Source organism: Lethenteron reissneri, chromosome 67, assembly GCF_015708825.2.
Source record: "Lethenteron reissneri isolate LAM-NWPU_2019-01 chromosome 67, ASM1570882v1, whole genome shotgun sequence".
In the NCBI taxonomy this organism is placed as follows: Eukaryota; Metazoa; Chordata; class Hyperoartia; order Petromyzontiformes; family Petromyzontidae; genus Lethenteron; species Lethenteron reissneri.
Genome location: NC_083845.1, coordinates 6,730,260 through 6,752,660, shown reverse-complemented (window position 1 = coordinate 6,752,660; position 22,401 = coordinate 6,730,260). Strand labels below are relative to the sequence as shown.

Sequence of the window (22,401 nt, the reverse complement as noted above, 5' to 3'; positions counted from 1 at the left end):
CGTGCCTTGTTTAACTTGCAAAGCACTCTGGGTATATTTTGTACACTCCCAAAGGGATTGTGGGAAGCGGAGGCTGCCTAATTAAGGGAAACGCCGCGCCACCCTTAATTGCGCCGCCGTCCGTTGGAGGCAAGCAGGAAGCAGTGCCGTGTGTGTCGTGCGTGTCGTACGTGTGTGTGTATCGTGCGTGTCGAGCGTGTGTGTGTATCGTGCGTGTCGTACGTGTGTGTGTATCGTGCGTGTCGTACGTGTGTGTGTATCGTGCGTGTCGAGCGTGTGTGTGTATCGTGCGTGTCGAGCGTGTGTGTGTATCGTGCGTGTCGAGCGTGTGTGTGTGTCGTGCGTGTCGAGCGTGTGTGTGTATCGTGCGTGTCGAGCGTGTGTGTGTGTCGTGCGTGTCGTACGTGTGTGTGTGTCGTGCGTGTCGAGCGTGTGTGTGTATCGTGCGTGTCGTACGTGTGTGTGTGTCGTGCGTGTCGAGCGTGTGTGTGTATCGTGCGTGTCGTACGTGTGTGTGTGTCGTGCGTGTCGAGCGTGTGTGTGTATCGTGCGTGTCGTACGTGTGTGTGTATCGTGCGTGTCGTGCGTGTGTGTGTATCGTGCGTGTCGTGCGTGTGTGTATCGTGCGTGTCGTGCGTGTGTGTGTATCGTGCGTGTCGAGCGTGTGTGTGTATCGTGCGTGTCGTACGTGTGTGTGTATCGTGCGTGTCGTACGTGTGTGTGTGTCGTGCGTGTCGAGCGTGTGTGTGTATCGTGCGTGTCGTACGTGTGTGTGTATCGTGCGTGTCGTGCGTGTGTGTGTATCGTGCGTGTCGTGCGTGTGTGTGTATCGTGCGTGTCGTGCGTGTGTGTGTATCGTGCGTGTCGAGCGTGTGTGTGTGTCGTGCGTGTCGTACGTGTGTGTGTGTCGTGCGTGTCGTACGTGTGTGTGTATCGTGCGTGTCGTACGTGTGTGTGTATCGTGCGTGTCGTACGTGTGTGTGTATCGTGCGTGTCGTACGTGTGTGTGTGTCGTGCGTGTCGTACGTGTGTGTGTGTCGTGCGTGTCGAGCGTGTGTGTGTATCGTGCGTGTCGAGCGTGTGTGTGTATCGTGCGTGTCGTACGTGTGTGTGTATCGTGCGTGTCGAGCGTGTGTGTGTATCGTGCGTGTCGTACGTGTGTGTGTATCGTGCGTGTCGAGCGTGTGTGTGTATCGTGCGTGTCGTACGTGTGTGTGTATCGTGCGTGTCGAGCGTGTGTGTCGTGCGTGTCGTACGTGTGTGTGTATCGTGCGTGTTGTACGTGTGTGTGTATCGTGCGTGTCGTACGTGTGTGTGTATCGTGCGTGTCGAGCGTGTGTGTGTATCGTGCGTGTCGAGCGTGTGTGTGTATCGTGCGTGTCGAGCGTGTGTGTGTATCGTGCGTGTCGAGCGTATGTGTGTATCGTGCGTGTCGAGCGTGTGTGTGTGTCGTGCGTGTCGTACGTGTGTGTGTCGTGCGTGTCGTACGTGTGTGTATCGTGCGTGTCGTACGTGTGTGTGTATCGTGCGTGTCGTACGTGTGTGTGTGTCGTGCGTGTCGTACGTGTGTGTGTGTCGTGCGTGTCGTACGTGTGTGTGTATCGTGCGTGTCGAGCGTGTGTGTGTATCGTGCGTGTCGAGCGTGTGTGTGTGTCGTGCGTGTCGTGCGTGTGTGTGTGTCGTGCGTGTCGAGCGTGTGTGTGTGTCGTGCGTGTCGTGCGTGTGTGTGTATCGTGCGTGTCGAGCGTGTGTGTGTGTCGTGCGTGTCGTACGTGTGTGTGTATCGTGCGTGTCGTACGTGTGTGTGTATCGTGCGTGTCGAGCGTGTGTGTGTATCGTGCGTGTCGAGCGTGTGTGTGTATCGTGCGTGTCGTACGTGTGTGTGTATCGTGCGTGTCGAGCGTGTGTGTGTGTCGTGCGTGTCGTACGTGTGTGTGTGTCGTGCGTGTCGAGCGTGTGTGTGTATCGTGCGTGTCGTACGTGTGTGTGTATCGTGCGTGTCGAGCGTGTGTGTGTATCGTGCGTGTCGAGCGTGTGTGTGTGTCGTGCGTGTCGAGCGTGTGTGTGTGTCGTGCGTGTCGTGCGTGTGTGTGTATCGTGCGTGTCGTACGTGTGTGTGTATCGTGCGTGTCGTACGTGTGTGTGTATCGTGCGTGTCGTACGTGTGTGTGTATCGTGCGTGTCGTACGTGTGTGTGTATCGTGCGTGTCGTACGTGTGTGTGTATCGTGCGTGTCGAGCGTGTGTGTGTATCGTGCGTGTCGTGCGTGTGTGTGTATCGTGCGTGTCGTACGTGTGTTGTGTATCGTGCGTGTCGTACGTGTGTGTGTATCGTGCGTGTCGTACGTGTGTGTGTATCGTGCGTGTCGTACGTGTGTGTGTATCGTGCGTGTCGTACGTGTGTGTGTATCGTGCGTGTCGTACGTGTGTGTGTATCGTGCGTGTCGTACGTGTGTGTGTATCGTGCGTGTCGTACGTTGTGTGTTGTATCGTGCGTGTCGTACGTGTGTGTGTATCGTGCGTGTCGAGCGTGTGTGTGTATCGTGCGTGTCGTACGTGTGTGTGTATCGTGCGTGTCGTACGTGTGTGTGTATCGTGCGTGTCGTACGTGTGTGTGTATCGTGCGTGTCGAGCGTGTGTGTGTATCGTGCGTGTCGTACGTGTGTGTGTATCGTGCGTGTCGGCGTGTGTGTGTATCGTGCGTGTCGTACGTGTGTGTGTATCGTGCGTGTCGTACGTGTGTGTGTATCGTGCGTGTCGAGCGTGTGTGTGTATCGTGCGTGTCGTACGTGTGTGTGTATCGTGCGTGTCGTACGTGTGTGTGTATCGTGCGTGTCGTACGTGTGTGTGTATCGTGCGTGTCGAGCGTGTGTGTGTATCGTGCGTGTCGTACGTGTGTGTGTATCGTGCGTGTCGTACGTGTGTGTGTATCGTGCGTGTCGTACGTGTGTGTGTATCGTGCGTGTCGTACGTGTGTGTGTATCGTGCGTGTCGTACGTGTGTGTGTATCGTGCGTGTCGAGCGTGTGTGTGTATCGTGCGTGTCGAGCGTGTGTGTGTATCGTGCGTGTCGTACGTGTGTGTGTGTCGTGCGTGTCGTACGTGTGTGTGTATCGTGCGTGTCGAGCGTGTGTGTGTATCGTGCGTGTTGTACGTGTGTGTGTATCGTGCGTGTCGTACGTGTGTGTGTATCGTGCGTGTCGTACGTGTGTGTGTATCGTGCGTGTCGTACGTGTGTGTGTATCGTGCGTGTCGTACGTGTGTGTGTATCGTGCGTGTCGAGCGTGTGTGTGTATCGTGCGTGTCGTACGTGTGTGTGTATCGTGCGTGTCGAGCGTGTGTGTGTATCGTGCGTGTCGAGCGTGTGTGTGTATCGTGCGTGTCGTACGTGTGTGTGTATCGTGCGTGTCGAGCGTGTGTGTGTGTGTCGTGCGTGTCGTACGTGTGTGTGTATCGTGCGTGTCGAGCGTGTGTGTGTATCGTGCGTGTCGAGCGTGTGTGTGTATCGTGCGTGTCGAGCGTGTGTGTGTATCGTGCGTGTCGAGCGTGTGTGTGTATCGTGCGTGTCGAGCGTGTGTGTGTATCGTGCGTGTCGTACGTGTGTGTGTATCGTGCGTGTCGAGCGTGTGTGTGTATCGTGCGTGTCGAGCGTGTGTGTGTATCGTGCGTGTCGAGCGTGTGTGTGTATCGTGCGTGTCGAGCGTGTGTGTGTATCGTGCGTGTCGAGCGTGTGTGTGTATCGTGCGTGTCGAGCGTGTGTGTGTATCGTGCGTGTCGAGCGTGTGTGTGTATCGTGCGTGTCGTACGTGTGTGTATCGTGCGTGTCGAGCGTGTGTGTGTGTCGTGCGTGTCGAGCGTGTGTGTGTGTATCGTGCGTGTCGAGCGTGTGTGTGTATCGTGCGTGTCGAGCGTGTGTGTGTATCGTGCGTGTCGAGCGTGTGTGTGTGTATCGTGCGTGTCGAGCGTGTGTGTGTATCGTGCGTGTCGAGCGTGTGTGTGTATCGTGCGTGTCGTACGTGTGTGTATCGTGCGTGTCGAGCGTGTGTGTGTGTCGTGCGTGTCGAGCGTGTGTGTGTGTGTCGTGCGTGTCGAGCGTGTGTGTGTATCGTGCGTGTCGAGCGTGTGTGCCGTGCGCGTCTTGCAGTCGAAGGACACGTCGAGGAGGGACCACGTCTCACCCCGGTGGGCCCCACGCCGCCGACGGGGACGGGCGACGCCGTTAATTTGCGCCGTTTTATTTAAACCATTAACCCCTTTCCCCGCTCAACCCCCCCCCCCCCTCCAGTTATCGAAATGTCTGCAAGTTGTAGGGTGTGGGGATCTCTCGGAACGCCGCGAGCGGTTCGCCCGTTAGTTTTTTTATTTAGAGGAGGCGGAGTAGCGCCGTTGTTTTTATTTAAAAAGACGTCGTATTCGCAGGAGGGAACCGCAATGCTGCGAAACCAAACTGTGGCAGACGCCCCTCCCGCACGGCCTTGATAGGAGCCTCGGTACCGATAAAGTTAATTTTATTTTATACACAAGAGGTTTTTTTTATTTTTTGTTTATTTTTGTTGTTCTTGACGTACATTACGTCATCGAAACGGGGGAGGGTTAAGCGCGAACAAACAAAAACATTTCGAGCACGTAAACGTTCCGTCCGACATGCTTTTACATTTTATTTTACTGGTAGGAACCTCCTGGTTACACCAGCCCACAGGGGATTATTGTGTCCGTCGAGCTGGGTGGGGAGGGTGGGGATGGTGAAGAGGGGAGGGTGGGGAGGGTGGGGAGAGGCTGGGTGGGGAGGGTGGGGAGGGGCTGGATGGGGAGGGGAGGGGCTGGGTGGGGAGGGGCTGGTCACCCCGTGGTGCCCTTATAAAACTCAACGTTTAACCTACTCACGCCGGCTTGTGCCCGCCCTCACAGTCGGGCATATTTGCGGAATACACCACGCCTTGGCCGTTGACCCTGGCCATTGACCGAGCAACCCAACGTTCCTACCAGCTCCCTCCGCAGCAGGAATGTGTTACTATTCATTCCACGCATTTGTTACGTTTTACAAGCGAGACCGAAAGCGTTGGTGCATTATCGTATGCGTTTGTATACTGGGGTGTACGTTGAACTTCCTTCGCACCGTACGTAGCCAATCGCCCTCATCGGAGGGGCGGGGGGTAGGACAACGAACCGCTCGTGCAAGAGAACGCATTAAACGCGTTCTCTGCAATTCCCACGTAGGTCTGTCTCGCTCTCTCGGCGAAGAAAAAAAATACGTGGCAGGACCGTGGCAATTACGCACGAGATGGTTTCTTATCGTGCGGGGAGCCCGGACCAGGGATCACGGCGGCTCATTATTTAATCCACATTAATTCGCAAAATGAGAGTGCGGAATAATGCGTTTGCATATCCCTCCCCCCCCCACACACAAACCCCACCAGCCCAACCCCCCCCCCCCCCTCTCTCTCTCTCACCGGCCTTTCTCCAGAGGTCGTGATGGGTGTGGGGGGAGAGAGGGGTGGAAAAAAAAAAGTGCCAATCTGTGCTTTCAAGCCCACTCCCTTTCATCGCTTTGTTCCGAGATTTAATTAGCTTTCGAACGTTAACGTTCTCGCGTTTCGACGTGGAGGCTTTTATTCAGATTTTTTAATAATATACATTTTTGTAATTTTTGTAATTTTTTTCCCAGAGACCCCTACCGCGTTGAGCGAGGAATCGCGTGCCGCGATCAAGGCCAAGCGTCGACTGCGCACGTGCATGGCTCGGGTAAAAGCGAGTGTGGTTTTTGGGTTCAAAACGGAGAAAGAATTTTACATATAAAACACACTTTGTATATATTCTTGGTTCTTTCGGTAAAGTCACGTAGAAGGGAAATAATAAAATAATAAAAATAAAACTTTATAAAAATCTCACGACGTTTCGGCCACAACGCAAGCAGCCATCCCTCAGATAAAGAAACAGGTGTGTCGGAAGGACAGTGCTCCAATTAACACTGCTAAGCTTGGCAGCGTATTTTAAGCTGGGTCGGAGAAGGAGAGAGTCACTGGTGAGTTACCGTTTGTCACTCATTTCGGGTAGGGTACGGGTACGGGTAGGGAACGGCTACCCGTACCCGGCCGGGTACGGGTACGGGTACCCGTTTGCGACCCTGGTGCGGCCGGGTACGACTACGGGTAGGCCGTGAGTCACTGATGAGTCACCATTTGTCACTCATTTCCCAACGTCTTGTCTCTTCTCACAATTCAAGTTCCTAGAATCAACCCACCCGCGCCTGCAACATGGCTTCATCCCAGAGGTCGCAATCGGCTACCCGATACCCGTACCCTACCCGTACTCAGCCGGGTACGGGTAGCCGGGTATCGGGTAGGGTACGGGTACCCAATTGCGACCCTGGTGCGGCCGGGTACGGGTACGGGTAAGGAATCAAAACCCGTTTGCGACCTCTGCTCACTGCTCACCGGTTATGCCGTAGATGTTGTCCGCACCGTTGCGCTGAGTGTGCCCCATGGACAGGGGGAGACCCTTCTTGAAACTCGACGGCAGGGTCAGAGACTTTTGACTGCAGGCAATCAACGGAGCGGGGCGGGGGGAGGGTGGGGAGCACGGAATGAACGAATTAATGAAATCGCATCACGGCCCGGGCTTACGATCCGTAAAACTCGTGAATGGCATCTCTTACGAAAGACCCAAAGCGGAAGATCCCCCTCTGGGAGTTTGACTTTCAACGAGGCTGCCCACGGTCCACTCTAAAACGCACCCACTGCGCAAACCGTGGCGGCAGCAGTAGATGCGGGCGATGCCTGATGCACAAACGGAACATTTAAAACTCTCCAGCAGCAGTAGTGATGGTGCGACCGTGGTCATCCAGAACAGAGAGCGGAGTACAACAACGAGCGACGATGCAATGCCCGCAAACACGAAGGAGACATCACGGCGGCGATGATGACGACGATGATGACGATGATGATGATGATGATGATACGACTACTCCGCTGGCTCCTAACGTGGTTGTCTGGCTTGACCCACACGAATGCGAAACTGTTGGCTCTGCATCTGTGTCAGCAGTGGTACGAAAGAAGACTAAGAATTGCCAAAGAGGTCACCGACACCAACCTGAGGGCGAGCGAGCGAGCGCTTGGGTCGCGCAATTCCCCATTTCACGTGGCAGTAGCCGCGTTTCTGTCAAAGGTTCTACGTTTAAGCGATTAATTACAGCACACCAACCTCCGTACGCATACTGGGCGTCTGTGATACAGAGCTTCAGTGCTCATCGGATTCTTTCCTGCAGTTGAAATAAAGATTCCGATTCTGACTGTGCATGCATTACTGCGCCCCGAGTTCGATTCCCGCTCACGGCCAACACCAGTGACGATTATCTGAACCGGTCCTGGGCCCTCCCCTAGGTCGACTCGGCCTCAAATGAGTACCTGGTGCGGTGTGTGACCATTGCCGCTAGGAAGACAAAGACGCCCGGGCGTGGTGCTGGCCACCCACCCCCTCGTGCGCCGTGCCGGCCTTCTTAGGTGCTACTCGCTAACAGCACTTGCCCCTACAGTCTGTTAAGGCAATGCGGTGGATCTTTGTCTTTGTGCCGAGGCAGGCAGTACGTACTGTGACAAGCTGGGTCAGTACGTTCTGTGTCAGTCAGCGCTGTGTGTGTGTGTGCTCAGGCAGTACGTACTGTGACAAGCTGCTCAGTACGTACTGTGACAAGCTGGGTCAGTAAGTACTGTGTCAGTCAGCGCTGTGTGTGTGCTCAGGCAGGCAGTACGTACTGTGACAGTAAGCGCTGTGTGTGTGTGTGCTCAGGCAGGCAGTACGTACTGTGACAGCGTTGTGTGTATGTGCGCTCAGGCAGTACGTACTCTGACAAGCTGCTCAGTACGTACTGTGGCAGTCAGCGCTGTGTGTGTGTGTGCCGAGGCAGGCAGTACGTACTGTGGCAGTAAGCGCTGTGTGTGTGCGCTCAGGCAGTACGTACTGTGACAAGCTGCTCAGTACGTACTGTGGCAGGTTGGGGTGAGGTGTCGACTGCTGTTGGAGTGCCGCCGATGCCGTCGCCGCTGCGCCGTCGATCGTCGTCCCCATGGCCGCCTCCTTCCTCGCGGGAGCCGGGACGACCTTGGGAACCCGGCCCATGCGGTACCAGATCCGCATTCCGTTGGTCTCCCTGGGCAACGGAGGACGCGGGGTCATCGTCGTCAGCGTCAACGTTCAAATCGTTGTCATCGTCACGATTATCATGACCGCCATCATCATCATCATCACGTAAATGAAACTAAACTATTGTTTATTTTAGCAGGTAAGGCTCCACTGCAGAAGCGACGTGGCCATCACCAATGATAGCTCAACGAAGTGACTTGTCACGTCTGATGATGGCGACGATGATGACGGTTTGGATGACGGTTTGGATGACGGTTTGGATGACGCTTTGGATGACGCTTTGGATGACGCTTTGGATGACGGTTTGGATGACGGTTTGGATGACGCTTTGGATGACGCTTTGGATGACGCTTTGGATGACGGTTTGGATGACGGTTTGGATGATGACGGTTTGGATGATGACGGTCGGGATGGCGGTTTGGATGACGACGGTTTGGATGACGACGGTTTGGATGACGACGGTTTGGATGATGACGGTTTGGATGATGACGGTTTGGATGATGACGGTTTGGATGACGACGGTTTGGATGACGACGGTTTGGATGACAATGGTTTGGATGATGGCGACGATGATGGCGCCACTCACCCGATGAAGGTGTACTGTGACGGGATCTGCTTGGGCTTGCCGCTAACGATGATGTCCGTGATGGCCGCCTCCGTGGACTCGCGAGGGATGAGCTGGACGCACAGTCGCTTCTTCTTCAGCGCCGGCTCATCTGTCGCACAAAGACAAAGGTCCCTCGGCCGTGTAGCCTTTAACAGACCCTAGGAGCAAGTGCTGCTAGCGAGTAGCGAGCGCCTATGAAGGCCGGCACGGCGGACGAGGGGGTGGGAGGCCGGCACCACGCCAGGTCGCCTTTGTCTCACTACTACACACTACACTATACACTACACCACACCACACACCACACACCACACACTACACCACACACCACCACACACACGACACACACTACACCACACCACACACCACACCACACACACGACAAACACTACACACTATACCACACCACACACCACACCACACACTACACCACACACACTACCCCACACACGACACACACTACACACTATATCACACACTACACCACACCACACACTACACCACACCACACACACTACCCCACACAACACCACACACACCACACCAGGAGGCCCCAACCCCCGGGTCGCGGACCGGTACCGATCAAAGGCGGCCGGGCGTGGTGCTGGCCACCCAGCCCCTCATGTGCCGTGCTGCCCTTCATTGAGGCGCTCGCTAACAGCACTTGCCCCAACAGTCTGTTAAGGCTATAAGGAGGATCTTTACATTAACCACAAAAACTTGTGGTGAACATGCAAAAAAAAACATCCTCCGATATCATTATATGCATTGTCTTTGAAACTGCAGACACGATTCCTTGCAAAAGGTTTTAGTTGTTTTAACATCTTAACACCCGTGTTATTGCGGTAAAACCTATTTTTATATCTTGATAATGGCAAGGGGGGTCCCATGATCCACACACGATGGGTATAAACCTTACCGTGCGTTCCATAAACACGCGGCCTGTGTACATATCAACCTGTTCCGTGGATGTTTCGGATCACATTCGGTTTGTTTGCTAAACAACATTCTGTTGTCAAACGTACTAGCAACGTGCCCTTCTTCAACTACGCGTCTTTTTTTCCTCCCATTAAACAGCTGCCGTTGCGAGCTTGCTATCAAAACATCTAATTCACGATCTGAAAGAGATACAGTGATCCCTCGCCACTTCGCGGTTAAAGTTTCGCGGCCTCAGTGCATTGCGGATTTTTCAAACTGATTTAAAGGCCTCATTATACCTGTGCAGTAACACCATCATCATCATTCATCATCAGATTCATCGAACTGCACAGGTCTGTCATCGTCGTCATTGTCATCGTCATTGTCATCGTCGTCGTCATTACTGGTGAGTGTAGAACACCATAATACGTATCGTATGAGAGAGAGAGAGAGAATGAATGTATAATATTAAGGTTTTATAATTAAATAGATTTAAGTAAAATATATATATAAAGTATAAATATACATATTTTAAACATTCTGGTACCCACACACACATATACGGAAATTCCTAGGGGACCAATCCTACTTCGCGGATTTTCACCTATCCCGAGGGGTTCCGGTCCCCATTAACCGCGATAAACGAGGGATCACTGTAGATTTGTTTTTTTTTAAACTCTCCGCGAAGAATTGACACAGCCAATTAGTAAGGTTTGTCACGTGATGTGCCTACCCGTTACTAGTGTAGCACACACTTGTGAGTTGGAGAGTAGATCCACAACATTTACAACATTTACAATTTGAGTACGACTAGCGACAGACAGATTTGTGGTTTAACGACACATTTATTTTTAAGCGATCTAACCGAAAAATGGATATTGGTCGCGAAAGCTTACGTGTTAAACTACATTTTAATATTTCGATTTAAAGCTTTCGTGACTGCAGGGATTCATATTCTTGGGTATTTGGGTAAAGTCACCAAGGTGAAAATAAAAACTAAATCACGACGTTTCGGAGGCAACACAAGCCTCCGTCATCAGGTGGAACACAACCCCAGCAACATTTTTTTTACCGTAGTAGTTAATTTTATTTTCACCTACGTGACTTTACCGAAAGAACCAAAGAGTGTGGTGATCATTGCATTCAGGAAAACTTCACATCTAGAAGAAGATCACCTTCTTGGTTCTTTCCGTAAAGTCACGTAGAAGGGAAGTAATAAAATAATAAAAATAAAACATAATAAAACAATTCTCACGACGTTTCGGCCACAACGCAAGCAGCCGTCCTCAGGTGAAAACCAGGTCTGTCGAGGCGACAGCGTCTCTAATTCAGACGTCTCTAATTCAGACGCTGTCGCCTCGACAGACCTGGTTTTCACCCGAGGACGGCTGCTTGCGTTGTGGCCGAAACGTCGTGAGAATTATTTTATTATGTTTCATTTTTATCATTTTATTATTCCCTTCTACGTGACTTTACCGAAAGAACCAAGAAGATGAATCCCTGCAGTCACGAAAGCTTTAAATCGGAAGAAAATCACCGTTTAGCGATCTGCCAAACGTGGGTGGAACCGATGTCTCGTGCACACGACGGCTTCGCTCACTCACTTGTATCCAGCGTCTCGGACAAGGCAAAGAATCCTTGGGGCAGCGTCTCCTTCTCTCCGAGGAGCTTCAGATCGGCCAGCACGTTACTTGGGTAACCCTGACGACGACGACGACGACGAAATTAAAGGTGCACACAAAGATAAAGATCCCCCGTATAGCCTTGACAGACTGTAGGGGCAAGTGCTGTTAGCGAGTAGCACCTATGAAGGCCGGCACGGTACACGGACGAGTGGGTGTGTGGCCAGCACCACGCCCGACCGCCTTTGTCTCCCCAGTGGCGATGTGTACACACCGCACCAGGTACTCATTTAAGGCTGAGTCGACCTAGGGGAGGCCCAGGATCGGTTCAAATAATCGCACACTGGTGTTAGCCGTGAGCGGCTATAGCGCAGCGCGCTAACCGCTGCACTACCGCTCCCCATAAGGTGCACACAGACACGCACTCAGACACACACACACACACACAGACACACACGTACGTGGACTCAGAGGTGGATCGGGTGGCACGCTACGGACAAAAACGCGAAAGAACGAAATCGAGAAAGAAAAAAACCTCACAAGCCCGGTGGATAGAGGGCGCGTGGGACGGGGTTTTGGTAAGCGGCGTTCGCCAAACAATAAGCGGGAACACCGGTGGGTAGCAGCAAGAAGAGTTGACGCGATCGCCATCGCAAGAGGCCGCACGTTTTTTGCGCCAACGGTCCTCCGCTGACTGCGCGTGATGAACGAATGAGTTCACACGCACGTACGCCAGAGGTCGCAAACGGGTTTTGATTCCTTACCCGTACCCGGCCGCACCAGGGTCGCAAACGGGTACCCGTACCCTACCCGTACCCTACCCGAAATGAGTGACAAACGGTTACTCACCAGTGACTCACGGCCTACCCGTACCCGTACCCGGCTGCACCAGGGTCGCAAACGGCTACCCGTACCCAGCCGGGTACGGGTAGCCGGGTATCGGGTAAGGTACGGGTATCGGGTACCCGGTTGCGACCTCTGGCGTACGCATGCACGCTACCGTAATTAGCGTCATCATCACCACCATCATTGTCATCACCACCACCATGTTACGTAAGACGGATGAAATCGGCAGTGCCACCTAAAATGGACAAATTCTACTGTTAATGTTAATCATGGATTCACTCCTTTGGAACCTCCTTTTGCCAGTAGCAAAATATGATAATTGGTTTTTACCCTTTTATCTGGCAACAAAACTTACACCTTTTTTACGAGGAGTCATGTTTGCATTGACCACAATACCTGCGGTCGGAATGCATGTGAAACTAGGCTCTAAGAAAAGCTGTCTCGGGTGTAGACCAATCAATTTCAAGGACACTGCATACATTATCAGAGTTTTGTTTTTTGTTTGTATTCCGACCGCATGTATTGTGGTCAATGCAAACATGACTCCTTGTAAAAAAAGGTGTCAGTTTTGTCGCCAGATAAAAGGGTGAAAAACCAATTATCAATGTATTCACTCTCAAGAGAGAGAGAATGACTCCGAGAGGTAGGTATGTATGTTGAGCTTCTTTCGCACCGTACCTAAGCAAAACGGGCTAATCGGGCATGCATGGACTAAGGAACGCACAATTATGTTTAAAAATAATGAAGTTGCATGGTAATTTCGCTAATCAACTGCTGGAATGGTAAACTACGTCCACAGCCACATTTTGTGCCATTGTCTTTTTTATGGTGTGTGTGCTGTCATCAGTGGTGACTGGGCCTCTGTGCGAGTCTACGGGCCTCTGTGCGAGTCTACGGGCCTCTGTGCGAGTCTACGGGCCTCTGTGCGAGTCTACGGGCCTCTGTGCGAGTCTACGGGCCTCTGTGCGAGTCTACGGGTCTCTGTGCGAGTCTACGGGTCTCTGTGCGAGTCTACGGGTCTCTGTGCGAGTCTACGGGTCTCTGTGCGAGTCTACGGGTCTCTGTGCGAGTCTACGGGTCTCTGTGCGAGTCTACGGGTCTCTGTGCGAGTCTACGGGTCTCTGTGCGAGTCTACGGGTCTCTGTGCGAGTCTACGGGTCTCTGTGCGAGTCTACGGGTCTCTGTGCGAGTCTACGGGTCTCTGTGCGAGTCTACGGGTCTCTGTGCGAGTCTACGGGTCTCTGTGCGAGTCTACGGGTCTCCGTGCGAGTCTACGGGTCTCCGTGCGAGTCTACGGGTCTCCGTGCGAGTCTACGGGTCTCCGTGCGAGTCTACGGGTCTCCGTGCGAGTAAGTCATTGGTGACTGGCTGACTCCAGGATTCGAACCACGGTGGCTAGGAGATGTTAACTACCTCGCCTGGTATACATGAGGTCGTGGGTTCGATCTCGACCCTGATGCCTGCTGCTGTGTATTTGGAGTTTGAATGTTCTCCCCGTGGTCCCGTAGATCTTTCTCCGGGTCCTCCGGTTTTTCTCCTCCACATTTAGAATAAACGTCGCGAGTTCATCGGAATATTTGGCTGCTGCTCTACATTTCCACGATGCCGATGATAAGCCCCCCCCCCACTTCGTTGAGCCATCATTCGCGATATAGCCGTGTCGGTTAGCGGGGCCCTATCCGATAAAATAAAAAAATAGTTAAAAATCTTTATCTTCTTGGTTCTTTCGGTCAAGCCACGTAGAAGGGAAGTAATAAAATAATAAAAATAAAACATAATAAAACAATTCTCACGACGTTTCGGCTACAACGCAAGCAGCCGTCTTCAGGTGAAGAATGAGACACTGCCAAGCTTGGAGCTTATATATAAGCTGGGTTGGAGGTGGAAGAAGAAGAGCGCCTTAACAAAAGAATGTGCATATGAAGAGGAATTTAGCATATTCATGGGAAATGCGTAGGAGGTGGGCGGGGGGGTTTCAAGGCGCTCTTCCACCTCCAACCCAGCTTATATATAAGCTCCTAGCTTGGCAGTGTCTCATTCTTCACCTGAAGACAGCTGCTTGCGTTGTAGCCGAAACGTCGTGAGAATTGTTTTATTATGTTTTATTTTTATAATTTTATTACTTCCCTTCTACGTGATGACTTTACCGAAAAAACCAAGAAGATGAATCTTTACTTCGTTATTTAGAAACCCAGGATTTCAGCGGCACGGCCTCAGCGACTCCAGACCTCCGATACGCCCGGCCACCTCGGGGTTGGGCCTCTTGTACGCCATTACGAGGTTCTGGCGATTGAAGGGAAGCCGTTGTTCTCAGGGTCAGGAGGAGGGGGGGGGAGGGAGGCAAGCCTCATCCCGACGCTGACACCAGAGGTCTCAGATTCTCACCGTGACGTCACGCATGCGTGAGGACGACCGAACACGAGCGGAGGTGCACAGCCAAGATGAACGCCTCGGGGTGACGACAAGTCGATCATTTTTTGTACTTTCACACACGCAGGCCTTTTCACGGCCCAAAATTACGGTTTGTAATTTGCGTTGCTTTCCGGGTTAATTCGGCGTGTGAATAAATGCGTTGCTGTAAATCCCTCCGGCACGGCCAATTAATAAAGGAGGTGTCACGTGAAAAACTAAAGTATTTAAACACATTTTTTTTATATGACCAGGTCACAGGCCCGCTATCACGAATGATAGCTCAACGAAGTGGCTGATAATCGTCACGTGGAAATTTGTAGCGGCCCAACACTCTGGACGAGTGATGTTGATCCTAAATGCGGAGAAAAATCCACACGACCCCGGGGAGAGAGAGAGAGACACGCAAACTCCAAATAAACAGATGTTAGTGTTGGAATCAAACCCACGACCTCCTGTGTACCAGGCGAGGTAGTGTGTGGGTTTCCTCCCACCTCTTCTTCCGTGATGTGGCATGGAAGAGTAGGCCAAATGCCCTCCACAGGGAGCTCTCACCTTGAGCTCCCCCTCGACTGGCGGAGGCCTCTTCTGCCAGCGGTGGTGCGAGTAAGAAATTGCAGGGGCTGTGCCTTTGTCTTTAAATGTTTATAATTTTTTTAAAATTCTTATATTTTTATTTTCTTATTATTTTTACTTCACGACCGATGAAGGCGGTCGCGGCTGTGACGCGTCTCCGATTTCTGGTCTCTTCTCCCGCAAGATTATTTATTGAAAGCGCCCGAAACATTATCCTGCTCAGAGACACCAAGTCCACGCTTTTGAAACGGCCAATTGTTTCTGCAGTGACGCCCTTCACTCACTCACACGCCACACACACGCACACGCGGTTGTCCGACACAGGGTGTGATTATAGAGCACCATCCGTATGCGTGTTGTGTGCGTGTGTGAACACACACGGGGGGGGAGTGGTGGTGCAGCGGTTAGCGCGCTGCGCTACGAACCCGGCGGCCCGAGTTCGATTCCCGTTCATGGCGAATACCACCGATGACAATTACCTGAACCGGTTCTGGGCCTCCCCTAGGTCGACTCGGACTCAAATGAGTACATGGCGTGGTGTGTAAACCTCACCGCTGGGGAGACAGTCGGCCGGGCGTGGCGCTGGCCACCCACCCCCTCGTGTGCCGTTGCCGGCCTTAACAGGTGCTCGCTAACAGCACTTGCCCCAACAGTCTGTTACAGGCTATGGCGGGGGAGGTTGTTGTCTTTGCGTGCGAGTGCTCACATTGTTGTGAGGGCGGAGGCGCGTGTAGCACAGGTAACGGCTCGTCTTTGCCCGGAACAGTCCGTCCTTCCACAGATCCGCATCAGAGCCTTCCATCGTGCGAGCGATCTAAGCACAAGGCGGGAGGGTAAAAATCACACGCGCGCACAACGCAATGGACAGACACGTTAACACGTGTGTGTGTGTGTGACAAATACATCGTCCCCGATGCACGGCATACACAGGGCTCAATTTCAAATCTGCAAATGACGACCAAGCTCATCGCAATAGAAAAATGAGTGCAGGCTGGACAACGGAAAACGATTTAACAACGCACAGAGATAAGGACGATGGCTTTTTTTTTACATGCTACGCTCATCTGCGCGTTCTTCAATCTACCTGCACAAACATCTTTGTCTCCCTCCCCGTGTCGACATTGACACCACATCGCGCCAAGGGATTCATTTATTAATGTGGAGTCTACCTCGGGGAGAGCCCAGGATCGGTTCGGATATTGGCCGTGAGCGGCGATCGAACGCGGGTCAGCGGGTTCGTAGCAGAGGTCGCAAACGGGTTTTGATTCCTTACCCGTACCCGTACCCGGCCGCACCAGGGTCGCAAACGGGTACCCGTACACGTACCCGATACCCGGCTACCCGTACCCGGGATACAGTAATTTTGCTGTGACGGTTCCACGTGAAGACGGAGGCTTGTGTTGCCTCCGAAACGTCGTGATTTAATTGAGATGTTTTTCTTTTTAAACTAGGTTACATTTAAATTTCGATTTAAAGCTTTCGTGACTGCAGGGATTCGTCTTCTTGGTTCTTTCGGTAAAGTCATCACGTAGAAGGGAAATAATAAAGTAATAAAAATAAAACAAAATAAAATAATTCTCACGACGTTTCGGCCACAACGCAAGCAGCCGTCCCTCGGGTGAAGAACAGCTCTGTCGGGAAGACAGCGTCTGAATGGGCACCACCACGCTAGGTTACATTTGTCCCGCGCGTGTCGAGTGACGAACAAATCACTTCAACAAACAAAAAAAGTGATCAAAATTAATTACCTTCAAAAGTGTCGATCCAGCTCGTACTGGGATCGTTTTCGACTGGCGAGATAATTTTTGTTCCTTTCAAATTTGTACAACGCGCGACATGAAATCAGCCCGCCAGCCCGCCCGCCCGCACGCCCCGGCATTTGGAGCGTAACAACCAGCGCGTGGCCCAGTCTTTAAATAAAATTAACCCGTAAAAACAAAGTTTTTCATTATAAATCCTTTATATGCGTGGCGGCTAGAGTCCTCTCGTCCTCTGGCTTGAGATGGCTGCCACCTATGGGTCAGATGATTGTGTGCCAGCATTAACCAATTGGTAAATAAATATAAAAAAAATTTTCCCTAAACAGTGTAAAATTTTTGAAAATTTTTTTCATGAAAATTCATTGTCACGCACAACGAGACTGTGTGCAAAATGTCAGCTCGATTGGATCACGGGAAGTGGGTTAAAAAACGACCGAAAGATTTGCACGGTCGTAAGCAAGCAAGCAAGCGAACTTAATATAAAGGATTTAAAAAATAAACAATCGCTTTTAGTTCTGAACGGACAACGACGCTGGTCTCATTTTCACCTCGTTCCGTTGAGTGTTTAATGGAATCAGCAGGAGCCAACCCACAGACGCCTTTCTTCCGTTCCGATGGGCCGCCCGTAACAACGAACGATAACACCATTGGAACCTCATTTGCCAGTAAAAAATATGATAATTGTTTTTTTACCCTTCCATCTGGCAACAAAACTAACACCTTTTTTACAAGGAGTCATGTTTGCATTGACCACAATACCTGCAGTCATAATGCAAACAAAAAACATAACTCTGATAATGTGCACTGTCCTTGAAGTTGATTGGTCCACACCCGAGACAGCTTTCCTTAGAGCCTAGTCTCACATGGTGTTGGATCAGATGACGCCAAAAGGCGCACAACTCAAAGACAATGCACCATCAGAGTATGAGAGCTCGGGGTAAGCATTTACACCATTGGAACCTCATTTGCCAGTAAAAAATATGATAATTGGTTTTTTATCCTTCTATCTGGCAACAAAACTGACACCTTTTTTACAAGGAGTCATGTTTGTCAGTAAAAAAACAATTATCAACGAACGATAATTAGTACAAGTTAATCTTTTTTTTGCGCTTTCGCACGCGACCCGATATCGCGGTCCGTAATTTGCGTTTCTTTTCGGTGAGTTTATGCCGCGTAAACAAACGCCTGTTGTGAACCCCTCCCTCCCTGCCACCCCGATAAAGCCCAATTAATAAAGGTGTCACGCGAATTGGACGTGCAAAATGAATCGCTGCTTCAGCGGCAACCCCCACCGGTGCCCGTTTATATCTGCGGGACCCTTTCTGTCGGTATCCAGATGATGAAAGAAAACAAAAACTGAAAATTAGGCTTCATTACGCCTTTCCGGCAAGGAATACGGAAGGTGTTAAGATGTTCAAACTCCAAATAAACACCCACTGCACGTTTGGCACCTCCGATTAGCACGCTCAGAAAGAGGTTCAACATACATACGTACATAGCAAGGCATCGGAGTCTGCGCTAACCACACGGCATGCCTGTTGTAAAGGATGCAAAACAAGCGTGCGCTTTGATAACACTGGTCAACACACTTTTTCTGGCATAAGGTATTCCAACGGTTTTAATGTAATTTTGGGGTGCCGATTCCAAATCTGGCATCAGTTTTTGTCTATCACATCAGGTTTTTGAGATATCAAATATTGCATTTTAAAAAAAAACTGCGGAAGAAAAATATTAAATAAATGTGGATATCTACATAAAATGATATTATAAACGCACTATCCTAAAAATACAGCACCGTATTTTAACACTAAAGCAGTCACTGACTCGCAACAACTTGCAATCATAAGTGACAGAGTTAACTTCGGGTAAAATCAATGAAAATGGGGTATGCCGATAGCATAATAAGTATAACCCGTAAAAACAAAGTTTTTCACTCTAAATCCTTTATATGCATGGCGGCTAGAGTCCTCTCGTCCTCTGGCTTGAGATGGCTGCCACCTATGGGTCAGATGATTGCCTGCCACCATTAAGCAATTGGTAAATAAATATAAAAAAAAATCCTACAAAGTGTAAACATTTGGAGACACCACGGTCGTAAGTGCGCAAGCAAGCAAGCGAACTTAATATAAAGGATTTAAAAATGAGATGTGATAGAGCAAATCTGAGATCAGATTTGGAATCAGCACCCTGAAATGTGTCAAACAGCTGCAAAAGTCCAGGACAGAAAAAAAAATGTTTTGTTTTTGTTGACCAGTGTAATCATTGTCCCTGAAAATGATTGGCCTAAACCAGAGTCACATGCCCATTCATGTGATTGTCTCACCGTGTTAGGTAAGAGAACGCCAAAGGGCGAAAAGCGTCAAGGCAAAGCAAATATCAAACAATCAAGAGCTTGGGTTGAGCTATTACGTACCGTGCAAAAGAAGTTCAATACACACATAAATACGTACACAGAGATACATAGAGAACAATTGAGATACACAGTTATAACTGTGTAAGAAACATATTTTGCTACTGGCAAAGGAGGTTCCAATGGTGTAAATGCTTACCCCGAGCTCTCATACTCTGATGGTGCATTGACTTTGAGTTGTGCCCCTTTTTCGCGTCATCTGGTCCAACACCATGTAAGACTAGGCTTTGAGGAAAGCTGTCTCGGGTGTGGATCAATCAACTTCAAGGACAGTGCATACATTATCAGAGTTGTGTTTTTGTTTGCATTCTGACCGCAGGTATTGTGGTCTATGCAAACATGACTCCTTGTAAAAAAAGGTATCAGTTTAGTTGCCAGATAAAAGGGTAAAACAATTAATTATCACAGTTATAACTGTTCAACCTGGGCTATTCATGCCTTTGACACTTCACATGGCCTAAAAGCGCACCTAACCTGGCACAAGCCCCGATTCGGCCTCAAATGAGTACCCGGTGCAGTATTTAAACATCGCCACTGGGGAGACAAAGGCGGCCGGGCGTGGTGCTGGCCACCCACCGCCTCCCGTACCGTGCCAGGCCTTCATAGGTGCTCGCTAACAGCACTTGCCCCAAGTCTATTTAGGTTATAAGGGGGATCATTGTATTTGTTGTCTTGGTAAATATGAGTGTGTGTGTGTGGGTGAGTGATTCTATTTATGTGTAGCTGCACATATACAGTATAAGTATATCGGTTTCCAAGCGTGTGTGTGTTGTGTAAGAATGTGTGTACGCGTGTGCGTGTGGGGAGCGGTAGTGCGGGGAGCGGTAGTGTAGTGGTTAGCGCGACCCTGGGAGTTCGATTCCCGCTCACGGCCAACGCCAGTGACTGTTATCTGAACCGGTCCTATGCCTCCCCTAAGTCGACTCAGCCTCAAACGAGTACGATGTGTGAACATCACCACGAGGGAGACAAAGGCGGCCGGGCGTGGTGCTGGCCACCCACCCCCTCTCGCGTGCCGTGCCGGCCTTCATAGGTGCTCGCTAACAGCACTTGCCCCAAACGCCGATCGAGGCTACACGGGGGATCTTTGTGAACACGTGTTTATTGAACAAACTCCCCCGACTGGGTGTGGTGAAAACGCTCTCGGCTAATGTGACTGGAACAGGCGCAGACTTGTTCTTTAGTGCGGTACAAAACCCGCAGGCGGTGGTGGTGGCGGTGGTGGCATCGGCACAATCGTCTATAGTCTACGCACTGGCTCCTCCGTTCACTACGCTGCTCAACGATCGGCCCGTGGAGAGATGTTGACTACCTCGCCTGGTGTACAGGAGGTCGTGGGTTCGATCCCGACCCTGACGCCTGCTGCTGTATATTTGGAGTTTGCGTGTCTCTCTCTCTCATCATCATCACGGTGGCTAGGAGATGTTGACTACCTCGCCTGGTGTACAGGAGGTCGTGAGTTCCATCCCGACCCTGACGCCTGCTGCTGTATATTTGGAGTTTGTGTGTCTCTCTCTCTCGTCATCATCATCACGGTGGCTATGAGATGTTGACTACCTCGCCTGGTATACAGGAGGTCGTGGGTTCGATCCCGACCCTGACGCCTGCTGCTGTATATTTGGAGTTTGCGTGTCTCTCTCTCTCTCATCATCATCACGGTGGCTAGGAGATGTTAACTACCTCGCCTGGTGTACAGGAGGTCGTGGGTTCGATCCCGACCCTGACGCCTGCTGCTGTATAAGTGCATGTTCTTCCCGTGATCGTGTTAATTTTTGTCAAGGGTGTTCTGGTTCAATCAACGTGCGTTCAGAGTATTTAAAGCATTTGGCTACTGCGATGGTGATAAACCACTTCGTTGAGCTTTCGTTTGTGATGGACGCGTCGCTTCTGAAACAATAAGCTAATAGCTCGGTCGGCTTCACCTCGTCAAATGAAAGAGTTTAGTTGTATTTGCATATATATTTTAATCGATTTTATTGACATTTCTTGTACTTTCTGCATTCCAATCGTGTTTGTTTGTGTACTGTTTGCTGTTATAACGTTCTGACCCCGTGCCCCTACTGGAAACAAAGAGCTTCATAAAAAATGAAAACATTAAACAATTCTCATGACGTTTCGGCCACAACGCAAGCAGCCGTCCTCAGGTGAAGACCAGGTCTGTCGGGGAGACAGCGTCTGAATTTATTATTTTATTACTTCCCTTATACGTGACTTTACCTAAAGAACCAAGAAGATAAATCCTTGCAGTCACGAAAGCTTTAAATCGAAAAGAGCTTTATATTTCATCGGATTCACCCTGCAGAATAAATACAATATTCTAATTCCGATTCACCTTGCAGGCCAAGACGATTACGCCATCACTTGTGACGCCACCTCCTTGTGCTGCTTGAAGCGTGACGCGTCTTGAAAAGCGTTACGCAATGCTCGAAAACACCCAATGCTCATCATCGTCTTCGCCGCTTGTTATTTAGCCGTTGTAAATTTCCCGCAAATTAAATGATAATTAAATTCCAATCGAAGGTTCATGGGCACCACGTGGTATCACGTGTGCAGCCCCCTGGGTCTCCATCCAACGACGAACGAAGGCCCACTTGTGGTGGCGGAGGTGACGCGGGTTGCCCCGCAGCTTGCAGAGGAAAAAAATTAACCCGTAAAAACAAAGTTTTTCACTATAAATCCTTTATATGCGTGGCATCGGTTTTATTTGATTATTCATTTCTGTTTTTCCTGAGTAAGAGTTTCATTTTTATCACATTGGTATTTTTAATTAAATATGAAATTTATTTTTTCCTAAAAAGTGTAAAATTTAGAATAAAAAATTTTCACGAAAATAAATTGTCACGCACAACGAGTCTGTGTGCAAAATGTCAGCTCGATTGGATCACGGGAAGTGGGTTAAAAAACGACCGAAAATTTGCACGGTCGTAAGCGCGCAAGCAAGCAAGCGAACTTAATATAAAGGATTTAAAAACCCACAGCGTTTGGTCGCACGCAATACGACAACAAACACGACAAAGCTCTCCCGTGTAGCCTACACAGGCAACGGGGGGGGGGGGGGTGGGGGGAAGTGTTGTTAAGGAGCAGGGCGTATGTAGGCCGGAGCGAAATACGGGTGGTCA

At 50.5% G+C, this 22,401-nt stretch overlaps 1 protein-coding gene across 3 annotated transcripts in view; it reads right to left on the bottom strand.

The window, feature by feature from the left end:
• LOC133360170 (multivesicular body subunit 12B-like) overlaps positions 1 to 22,401 on the bottom strand; it is a 76,443-nt gene that overhangs the window by 7,158 nt on the left and 46,884 nt on the right. For all 3 annotated transcript variants that reach the window (XM_061578776.1, XM_061578775.1, XM_061578777.1), the window contains exons 3-7: positions 15,819 to 15,926; positions 11,264 to 11,360; positions 8,724 to 8,853; positions 7,980 to 8,144; positions 6,433 to 6,533 (exon numbers count right to left, since the gene is read on the bottom strand). In XM_061578776.1, coding sequence (XP_061434760.1) covers positions 6,433 to 6,533; positions 7,980 to 8,144; positions 8,724 to 8,853; positions 11,264 to 11,360; positions 15,819 to 15,926 — 601 coding nt within the window. The remainder of the gene's footprint in view (positions 1 to 6,432; positions 6,534 to 7,979; positions 8,145 to 8,723; positions 8,854 to 11,263; positions 11,361 to 15,818; positions 15,927 to 22,401) is intronic.